Source organism: Photinus pyralis, unplaced genomic scaffold (genome assembly GCF_008802855.1).
Source record: "Photinus pyralis isolate 1611_PpyrPB1 unplaced genomic scaffold, Ppyr1.3 Ppyr1.4_LG8, whole genome shotgun sequence".
NCBI classification, from domain to species: Eukaryota; Metazoa; Arthropoda; class Insecta; order Coleoptera; family Lampyridae; genus Photinus; species Photinus pyralis.
The window spans coordinates 12,038,493-12,049,952 of NW_022170819.1; the positions used below are offsets into that span (position 1 = coordinate 12,038,493).

General features: G+C 37.1%; 1 protein-coding gene across 1 annotated transcript; it reads left to right on the plus strand.

Moving 5' to 3' along the window:
• Positions 1–643: 643 nt before the first annotated feature.
• Positions 644–11,460, plus strand: LOC116177769 (protein CIP2A-like). Its single transcript, XM_031496858.1, has 9 exons — positions 644–866; positions 918–1,187; positions 1,240–1,455; positions 1,503–1,757; positions 7,383–7,975; positions 10,258–10,507; positions 10,557–10,831; positions 10,879–11,140; positions 11,191–11,460. The coding sequence occupies exons 1-9, from the start codon at positions 729–731 to the stop codon at positions 11,359–11,361; spliced, it is 2,430 nt and encodes an 809-aa protein (XP_031352718.1). The 5' UTR covers positions 644–728; the 3' UTR covers positions 11,362–11,460.

Below are 11,460 nucleotides of genomic sequence, written 5' to 3' on the forward strand. Positions count from 1 at the left end.
CCTGCTTGGCCAAACTTCGTTGTTACTATATCGGACCGTGCTTAATTGAAAGAGGAATAATGACATACGTACGGGGTCTTGGAAAGAACTCCGCTCTAACGCTGCAAACAAAAAACTGTATCTTCCCTAGGTACCCAGACAAGAGCAGTGTTGGATTTAAAGGAGACAAAACCGCCCGAACATTACTCTGAAGCGACACGGCTTGAAGAACCTACAGAACCTAAAACTCATACATCTTATATTAAATTCACGCTTTTATTCTCCACCATCTAAATCTTTAAACTGCAACTATCCCATCTACTTACGGTGCCTGGATCTTCACCATTCCTGGTGATCTTCTTTCTACACAAAAACCCTTAAATATCTCGAGTAGCCGAGTACTCCTCGCAACAGTCGCAACACGGTCCCAAACCTGTCTCCTGTCCGCCCCCCGGTAATACCGTATGTGTAAAATTGTTACAATCGAAAAAAATTGTAGTAATAAATACAAATTAATTTATGAACAACAAGCTTTAACCAAATTTGTCCTTGTGTATATTTTTGACATAAATAGATACGTCTACGTTGTATCACCGTGTATATTAATCTAGCAGGGACTTTTACTTCTTACGTGTAACGTGTGGCTATTGTTTATATTCAAGTTGAAAAGTTACCATAACCGTTTTCCTTTTCCCTTTTTTAAAAGTTTTAAACAAATACATAATAATTATAAACAATATAACTACGGAATGAGTAACATATTAGAATTATCGTTAATGAATTCAAGCGATAAGTATTACATTATAAAGCAATTCATTATTGCAACAACGGACTACATACAAATAAAAGGCGAGGACTCCGCAAATGGAATAAATAGGCATTTAGAAGTAAAAGGCAACTCATAGTTCTAAATTGTGGTAATTTTTCATATTTTCTAGCTCATAAACGAAGCAGCCGACTTGAGCATATTCGATCCCCATGTGAACTTAGTCGTAGAATTCTTTGTGTGTTTACACGAGCTGCTGTCAAATTTGGAACCCGGATCGTTCCTAGTCTGGCCTTGTATAGACGTACTTACCTTAGCCTGTAAGAACTTGTCGGCGAGAATGGTGCTTATACAAACGTATCAGTTTATGCCGTTACTATCGAGATCGTTGAGTAATCAGTTACCGAAGGAAAAGAAGTTGAAAATTTTAGGTTTAATGCAAGTTGGTGAACGATCCACCCACTCTTACATGTTAGCTAACGAGTTTGTCGTAGGAATTGTCGTGCGGTATCAAAATCTCGTGGCAAATACCGTATTTGATACACATTATGTCTACGCTTACGCATTGGATCGAGAACAGTGACCAAGATATTCAAGCATTGTCCTTGGCAGTATTAGTAAATTTGTGTTATAAAAACGTACCTGCTGTCTATACATTATCGCGATGTATTGACATAAAGAAATTTATTCGTTTTTGTCTGCCTTTGAAGGTGAGTGTTTTGGACGTGACTTACCGTAGTAGCGTTGTCGATTTCAGGGCTTAAAAGTAGAAGTTCACGTTTGTAAGTTGCTCATAATATTGGATTATATGAATGGTAAAGTTCCCGAAGATGTAGTTCTGAAGTCGATCGAAGTTACATTTAAATCCTTAATCGAAGCGTTTAGGGCCAAGGATTATATTTTGTTGCGGCACGTCGCCGAATTTTGCCTCGATATGTGGGACAATAACTGTCATAGCAGAACGTTACTGAACTTTAACGGCTATGATGGTGATGTGGAAAGTTTGTTGGTGGTATGTATTATGTAGTTGAATGAAAAATGTAAAAATCCCGAGATTCCCATGATAAACATGCTTATCCCAAGATAAGTGGAAGCTCAAGTCGGTTATACCAGATTTGTTAGTACACACTGTATCCAAATACAGTGTGTACTAACAAATCTGGTATAACCGACTTGAGCTTCCACTTACTATATGCAATTTGGCTTGAATGAAGTATTATTTTCATTCGCAATATAGTGTTGTGTAAACTACATCTTGTGTGGACGTTTTATTTGACTTTGGCATCTGCAGTAATGATAGGACACCCTGTATGTTAACTGTCAATTATTTTTTAGCGTGGTTGTTAATTATTAAGTAGGACACAAAATTCGATCATATTAGTTGAATTAGAGGTCAAACTTTGTATCAGAATTATTTATTTAGTTGCTAATTTTGTTTAAATAATCACCTTGTATTTTGTTTATTTGATTAATTTTATTTGTTATCGCGGCGTATGCTAATTAGTTTCAAGATAAGAAAAGGTGCCTGTGCAGTTTATCGTTCAACGACGCATTAATTTGTTAAGAAAGTGGAGACGGAAGTTGAAAAGAAAGGGAAATTGTTTTCAGTAGAGAGACGGACGTGAAACGTGACCTTTCGATGAAGTTTGTTCGTTTTGGTGTTTTTGAGAGTATCCGAAAAGACAGTCTGTCTTGTTTAATTGTAAAGTTTTGTAGGAGAAAGCTATAGAGTGTTTAAAGAATTTTCTTTATATCATGATAAAAGTAAGTAAGTTTAACCGGAAGGCTGCGGTATTCAGCCTTTAGCGCCGAAGAGAGCCATTCTTTAACGTCTTCAAGTGTTTAGTTAAAGAGAATGTTTTCCATCATCGAAGGGCCAATACTATAATTACAACGCAGTCTAAATCGAGTTTTAAGTGAAGTCAAAGGATCATTCAGCTTGATATGTGCATAGAGGAAATACAATAAGAGTTACAAACAAATAGGATAAACTGGGATTGCTAATTTTCGCTCAGGAGATGCTTGTCATCTGCTTTTTAAAGGAGTGTAACTAACCGTAAAAATAGAAAATCGTACGTTCATTAGCGGCCGATATGCGGTCCCCTCGTTCTGAGATGGCGCTATAGTTAGTCGAGGAGCGCCTAGTTCCGAAATGCGTTCTTGTAAATCTAGTTTAGAAAAACGTACGTAGGTAGTTCTTTCACTCTCACACTTTAGACTCTTTAAAGTTTCATTAAAATTTTTCTCCACGTTTTAAGACATAAATACAATTTCAACCGAAATATAGTTCAACAGACGCCCAACGTGGTTCCAGCAATGGAGCAATTTACGACATTTACTGTAATGGTCAACACTCAACTGCAAGTGTACAATCTAATCTACTATGAAATATGACACTTTCTACACAATGTGTAAAAGATAATTCGCTTAATTCGAAAAAATATGAGAACACGAAAGGCGTAATAATTAGGAAAGAGAGGTTTTAATTTTGATATCTAGAAATTGAAATTATAAAGGCTCTCCGGTGTGAGTTATTTCTTCAATTCTTCAACACGGAAGACAACTTGCTTCTTATTCTTACCAGACCACATATGCTCTATAATCTAACCAGTAACCAGCAATGCAATGAAAGGTAGATCGGCAAAGATTGTATTTTTTAGCGCTGGCGCTATTGTTTTGCGTGTTCTCCGTCGGTCAGGAACCACTTTTGCCGTGTTGAACTACTTTTACGGGAATGGTCCTAAACTTTTCATGCGACAACCAATAGAGTCTATTAGTGGTTACGTCATAATAGCCCGCGAAATTCGAACTGCAGGACTTGTCTGTTTTATTGTCGGAAATATTGACCCCTATCGCCCTATCCATTAAGGATCACTTTTAAATAGGCCCTCTTTACGGGCTTATACTGAGCTTATGCGCATTAAATAAGCATATCGACCCTCTTATATCGAAACACTGATTACTTAACTTTAAAACAGAGCAATAATCGTTAAATAAAATCCATTAATTGCGTTATAATTAAAAATTAAAGATATGTCTACCATATTTACACTTTACGGTTGGCAAGATGGAATGATTATGATATGACCTTGTTCTTGTGTTTACATTTTCCCAATTGCTAGACTTGGTCGTTTACTTGCCTTTAAAGTTAAGTAATCAGTGTTTCGATATAAGAGGGTCGATATGCTTATTTAATGCGCATAAGGTCAGTATAAGCCCGTAAAGAGGCCTATTTAAAAGTGATACTTAATGTATGGGGCGATAGGGGTCAATATCTTCGACAGTAAACCAGCCAAGTCCAGCATTTCGAATTTCCCGCTCAAATTTGACGTCACGCCATTTTACATGCGCATGCCTTTAGTGGCAAGTAAAACTTTTGAAAATGGGAAGGGGGGGGGGGAGGACCACACGTTTTATCCATTCATGGTATTCTAATTAAAGGTGTCAACAAAAGGAACTGTTTTCTACGAACTATCGCCCTTTTTTCTGACTGAAAAAATTCGAAATTACTACAAACGATTTTTTGAATTTTTAAGAAATCTTTTTTGAACCTTTTTGAATCGATATTGAATTTTTTCAGTGTTTAATTTAAAAAAAAAAGAATTTAATATGCTATTTTTAGATTGAAATATTCAGGGTATGCCATTTAAATAAAATTAAGTTAGATCCAATAACTTTTTTACCCGATAGTACTGTATAATTATTTATTTTGAAAACGGCAGATTATTTATCAATAATTTTCAAGAAACATTTTTTTGTTTCTGTTTTTACTAAGAATATATACGGTCATTCTGAAATTGAAAATTGTTTGATTTATCTCCGTATCTCTGAAGCAAAAATGTGCAAATTTTGATTTTACCATTGCAAGTTTGACCCAAAAAGAGGCCATAACGCCTATAAAAGTGTCGAAAGTGGGACACCCTGTACATGAAACACTGTAAAATTCCAAAAGAAAATAAAAATGAATTTTCATTAAAAAAAAAGTTGTTGGTTGTAACTTATTTTTGGGCATGTGCTCTTTTTAAATTTTAAAACTTAATACGGTAAAATGAAAATTTTCGCTCGGGTAAGAAATACAGGGAAAACCACAAAATTGTTAATTTCAAAATGATTATCGGCCCGTAATATAAAGCATACTGAACTATGTTGTCAACTAACAGTGTTGTTAAGACATGTGATTGGATGTTTTTACAAACAATAACGTCATTCTTAAGCCAGCCCGTGTGTCGCAGTTGAGTTGAAGCTGGACTGCGGTACTAAGGGTCCCTGGTTCGAATCCAGGTACTGGCATGGGTATTTGTAAATGTGTGTTAGGTTGGTGAGCAGCCTTAGCTGAAACCCCGCACACTCAATACTAAAGACAACAAGTTAAAAAAAAATCGTAAAAATCCGGCCACAAATATGAAAGATAGCGTTGCATATGTGCAGTCCATTTTGATGTCCTACTTCAATTTCAGTTTATAAGAAGAATTTCATTTCAATGCTTTCATAAATAAGAAAATTGTCACTGCGCATGCGCAAACCTAAATTTTGAAACTTACGTTAGATTTTCCTTTGTTTCAAGTGGCTATGCATCAAATTTCATTTAAATGCTTCCATAAATAAAAAAGTTTGCAATTCGGTTTATAATAAATTAGTCGAGATGCGAAAAGGGCACTGTGAATTTTGAATCGATTCGACTCAACTTTTGGCATTGCGTATTATATGGCTAAAGCTATGCCCATATTGAATTTGAAATTAGACGAAAGTTTTAGGACCGTCTAGGCCATTGTTTAGCAGCAAACAGTAATTTAACTTTTTTTGTAATTATCTCTTATTAACGCATTTTTTGCAAATTTATTTGTAAAACGGTGGTTTTTTATCTCACTTTGGCCGGCGGGCTAACTGGCTGGCAGCAAATGAGACCCCGTAGAAGATCGCTTGTAGAAAAGATGAGTGCACCTACCGGGCCGCATAATTAACAATTTTTTAGGGGCGGGGCTACATGATGTGTGGTCGGTGACATCCGGGCGCCATCCCCGAGCGTGGTTTACTAACGTGGTGATTTTTCAGTTTTTGCCGCAGAAGAAGATAGGAAAAAACTAAAAAATCACCACGTTAGTAAAGAATTGTTAATTATGCGGCCTGGTAGGTACAAGTACACTTCTCATCTTTCTACAACTGCAGAAGAAGACTAAAAAATCACCACGCGGTTACCTTTTGAAAAAGTTACTTTGCGACTTTCATGTTGCAATATAAATGGCTAATAGAAACTGGTCTATCACACAAAAATGCGCTGAAGTCCATTCGATCTCACACGACTTTTTTCTCAACGTCATATTTAAATTCTGTTTACGTAGTTTCAAAATTTGGAAAATGGATATCAATGTTACGAACGGATGCGTAACATTAATTTCTACAAAAAAAAAACTAAATAGACTGTTCGAAGCGAATAATCGGACATGAAGATTATTTGGCATTGTATCGGAAGTAGGTAGTTACGCGAGAAGTTTAAAAATTTGTTTGAAATTTCCGAGTAAACGATCAATTTATTAATAAAAATGTGCGGTACAAATCTTGTAATCTTTATGCACTCGAATTTAAATAGGGACAATAAGTTTGTCAAAACCCTCAACAAATTTATTATTTAATGAACCTTCGATACTTACTATTAATTGTTGTGGAAAGGATTTCGTTTCGCACATTTTATTGAATTGCAAGTAGGTAATAAACTATTCGACAGAGTACAATCAATGTATTTTTTTTACGGAATGCATCCTCTTGAAAGGTCGCGCAGTAAAGAAAAGTGAAAAATCAGTTCAAGGTCAGACATTATAAATGAATTCGTAAAGCCGCGGCTTTCAGTGGTTCATAAACGCGCTAATTCAGCTACCCAATTTAGTGATCTGTCCTAGATAACAGGGGGCACGCTTACTCTATGGTATGTGTTAGTGTGCCTGTTTGTTGAATAGCGCATTTAGGTACGGCCGTAGTTGGACCTTTATTTAAATTCTATTTGTTTAATCGATCGCTTGGTGCGTTGTGTGTTGCCCTCAGTGCCTATATTTCTTTCAGCTTATTTGATTGATTTTGTCTAATAAATTTGTTTCATCTGTAAATGTGCTATGTTGTGTTCAATCGAGCCCAGATAAGAGTTCTCAAGTTAAATTTTTTCTATTTCGTACCCAGAATTTAATCAGATGTTGATTCAAAATTTGTTAATTAATCCTTTGAACTTTTGGGGGCGGTTAAGGCTGCTGATTTGTCACATTAATAAAATTTGCCTCAATTTCGACATTTTAAATTGAGGTACCTGAGCTTGTAGGTGGTTTGGTGACCGTTTGCCATTTCGCGTAGCAATAGCAACACATGCGTCCACTTCTCTTTACAAGTTTTTGATGGGTCAAATTGTTTTCATTGAGATCTGGAGGTTCTTTCTGCTCCCCTGATGGACTAGACTAGACCATGTATGATGCAAATCCACTTTCCCTCAGCAATGTATACCAACCAGAACTTTCGTTACAGTACCCCCTCCTTTATCAAAATTCAGTAAAATAAAAACAAATTTGACTTGCCGCATCCGCATTGCACGTTCCTTCACTTTCTCATGAAAATGAACCCCCTGCATCATTTTTGACATTTGTTTTTTCATGTTTAGGAACTGGAAGGCAGACACGAAGACGCGCGAAACAACAACGTATCGCAGTGCGTGGCTGTCGTATTCCAATTTTTACATTTCGTCATGCAAAAGCGACGTCCGAACATAAAATTATTGGACAAGAGATTGGTTAACCTGGCGCTGAAGTGGGTACAAGTCAATCACGTTTGCTCGAACGCTTACGAAATACTACGCACTTTGGCCGCGAACGTAACCGAAGAAACGTCGATCACGCTCGATCCGCTTTTGACCAGCCTGCCGATTTACCTGCTGGACATCGTAAACGGTGAGGAGGAGGTGAACACAAATATTGAAACGAATAGGCGACTGAAATCGTTATTGGAACTGCTCAGATCGTTGATACGAACGGATAGCACGAGGGAACGCGTTTTGGCCATTCTAAAGGAGGACTTGTTCATCAAGATTTTTGTGCCGTTACTCAATAAATCGCCCACAAAAACTAGGGCACACTACACAAGTACACAGACGCTGGACGCTGTCTTGTTGTACGCGAGTGCGATTGTTTTAATTAGTGAACTGTGTAAATATGACGGCATGTGGAGGAGTTTCTTTGCGGATCTAATGCAGCAAAGGTAATTGTGGTTTATTTTAGTTATTGGCATGTGCAAATTTGTCGCAGTTTCGCCTCCTCCTTTTTGGAATCTTCAGTTTGGTCATTCCGTATTGGTAACTTTTTTCCAATTATTTGAATTCATTCGCGTTCTCACGAGTCAAGTTTGGTTGACTGATTTTAGTTGATCAAGAAAAGTGAAACGAAAACTGTAGTGAGAACTAAAATCGGTCAATTAAACTTGACTCGTGAGAACGCGCCTTCTACCGGTATCAGTACCAATTTTTGACTACTCGTATAGGGTGTAACAGGTAGGTAAGTATGTCAAAAAAGTAAATTTTTCTATTTTTTTTTAATTTAGCTGGTGACAGTCTTAAATCACTCACAATTGAGAGGCGGAAAACATTTAAACTGTCATTTTTTATACATAATAAATTCCCGATGCCTTCTTCTGTTCAAGATATACACATACCTCGGAACAAAACTTTAATCCAATCAAAGGTCTGACATTAATTCCAATCAATGAACCAAAATATTTGTTTAGATCCGATTCTTATTGATAAATGCAATACAAATCTGTGTCATGCAAGTAATTCTCATAGGTCGATTCCTTTGGGAATATTAAAATTACTTTGAACAAAATTTCTCATACAAATTCCTAAAAATAATCGACCACTACTTTATACAAATCAAACAATTTAGAATAAGTTACAGTAATTGACTTGGATAAGATTCCTTTCAGGTTACAGTTGGTCTTATCTCTCCTCGGAAAATTCTGCTCCCTTTAGAAATATGAAAACAGACCGCTGTTAATCACGTTTTTTTTATTACAAAAGCGGATCTACGGCTCAAAAATTTTCATTCGCTTAAATTTTCTCGCTACTTACGATATGTTTTTACCCGCAGTTGAAGTCAACTACTATTCGGATAGATTTCACTCAATAATAAACGGTTCGGTTCTTGAAATCCCACCACGAATCTTCCCACATACGCGCCAGAAAATCTCGTACACAAAACGATACGCGCCTGAATTCAATTTCAACGCACTTAAATTGGTCAGCGATAATTCGCGAAAAGCAACTTATAATAAATCTTGAACCGTAGAAAAATTCACGCACAAATAGTACGTTTCAACTCGCGAACTCAAACAAGAACTCGCTGGCTCACTTCTTTCGCTATGCCCGATAGAAATATCGAAACGAGCGTCCTTTTCTGAACGCAACGACCTCGACTTTTTAAACGAATAGTAAATGCGCATTTTTGTCATGTTCTTGGCTTTAAACAGAACGGAACGATACTTTAGGTCCCAAAAGCTCCCTTTCCGAATACGTTTCTTACGAGGGTCGTTTAAAAAATAAGTTTAACGACTTCACTGCTCACGGGCATATTGGGTCCGCTTGACGCAAGAAAAATTGCAGCAATTCCGATGGAAGTGTTTGAGTATCCTCCCTACTCCTCTGACTTGGGCCTAAGTGACTACTATCTTTTCTCTGTGGTAGACGATTCAATTCGACGGAAGAAATTTGCACCGCTACTTTGAGTTAGGAATTTCATAATTAATTTCGCGTTATGAAAAATGTTTAGACCGTTTTGGTCACTGTATAGAAAAAATAGAAAATTAAACGCCCTTGTTTTTGTGATTCAACCTCTTCTTCAGTGTTATGTAGTTGTTCAACTTACTCTTTGAACGACCCTCGTATTATCGCCAGACATGTTTTCGTTCACGTTCGCTATGAAGCGGTACATGTGTAAATTTTCCTATACTGAACAAAACACAAATTCGAAAAAAAATACCTTTTAATTCTAAAGCCACCCGACTTTCTAGCTTTGGTTAAGGCATGTTACTCTCTCCATAGCGCTAGAAAGAGCCGAGGGGCTCCTGGAAAACGCTCAAGATACACCATTTTATTTTCTATCCAAAGCTACAGGTCTTTCTTTAATAGGTATGCTAAAATTATTCTTCGTTTTGGCTTCAAACTCAATCGCGTACAAATATTTGTGCGTGAAAATTAAGACGAGGTTAGACTTTCAAGAGCGAGCACGTATTATTGTTGTGTTAGTATTTTATTGACAACCAATTTCACGGGCGGTTACGTGCGATCTTAGGTGCGCTAAAACTTTCGTTTGTAAAAATTTATCATTTTACATTTTTTTTTTTTGTATAAGGTAGTGGTCGATTATTTTTAGAAATTTGCATAAGGAAGTTTGTTACAAGTAATTTTCATATTCCCAAAGGAATCGACCAATGAACATTATTCACATGAAGTTGCAACAGAAATAGTTTTAATATCATCAAAAATTTAGACAGATACATATGGTGCTGGCGCAGGCGCTATACAATGGCACCAAGGAAACAAAAACGTTAATAATGAGTATATCATCGTGCGAACACTTCCCAATTAATCGAGTATCAGAAGCAATGTGCGAACTACAACCGGCAATGCAATTAGAGACGACGAAAAGTGTGTCGAACCCGATCTCGGATAATTTTAACTTTCCCATGATGTCAGTTACACAAAGTGAAAAACTGAACGATTTAATGGCTAAGATTAAGGTTCGTATTAAGCAAAATTCAAAGGCTTTTATATTAAATGTAGCCGTAGGAAGCGTACAACCAAAGTTTGTTAAGTATCTCGATGGCGGATATTATGGAATTGTACGAGTACAAAATAGCGTCGATGAACCAGGCCGAACGCGCTGGCACCGCTAGTATAGAAGCGGCGACGATGCATTGCACTCATTTACAACACAGGGTGGCGCAACTAACCGCCGAGGTATCGAAATTGCGCCAACTAGGCCTGCACAGTCAACAGTGTAACGAGGAGATGGCGAAAACGAAAGAGGCCGTTCTTGCAGAAAAAGCAAAATTACAGGAATTGTAATTGGGGTACTTCGCGACTTGATTTCTAAAAACAATTATTTTAGGTTGGACGCCGAAAAATCTAGGTATGCCAGTCAATTATCCGCCAAAGAAAAGGTGTTAAAAGACACGATGCAGCTTCTGGAGGACACGTCAAAACGACTGAAAGTGGTGGAAACGGAAAAAGGTGCGCTCGAAGAGAAACAGACGAATCTTAAACAAATTGTGGCGAAATTAGAAGACAACATATTGAAAAAGGAGGCGCTCGTGCAGAAGAACGAAGAAATCATTTTGCGGACTAACGCAAACGTAGACCATTTAAATTTGGTAAGTAAAGCTGAAGCGACGAAACTGCAGATAACTGCGAACGTTTTCAGCAAGTCTCGCAGCTGGAGAAGCAAGTCAAGCGTGGCGAAAACGAGCTGGCGTCAAAGACGCGGGAGTTATCAGAAGTGTCTAAAGAGTTACATAATTGCAAGTCCATATTGGGGACTATAACGCAATTAACTAATTCACAATATGGGAAACATGCGGGTGGTGCTATGTAGGTTAGATTTAAGAAATTGCACGTTGTACATAGAGATCGGAAGTTTTATTGTCCATTGACTGAGATTAGAATATTAGGCAATAAAGGATATTTAATATAA

Coding starts and splice junctions, on each gene's coding strand:
- LOC116177769 (XM_031496858.1), top strand. CDS start 729: ATGAGTAACATATTAGAATTATCGTTAATGAATTCAAGCGATAAGTAT. Junction 1,758..7,382: donor ATGTGGAAAGTTTGTTGGTG/GTATGTATTATG, acceptor TTTCATGTTTAG/GAACTGGAAGGCAGACACGA. Junction 7,976..10,257: donor GCGGATCTAATGCAGCAAAG/GTAATTGTGGTT, acceptor TCAAAAATTTAG/ACAGATACATATGGTGCTGG.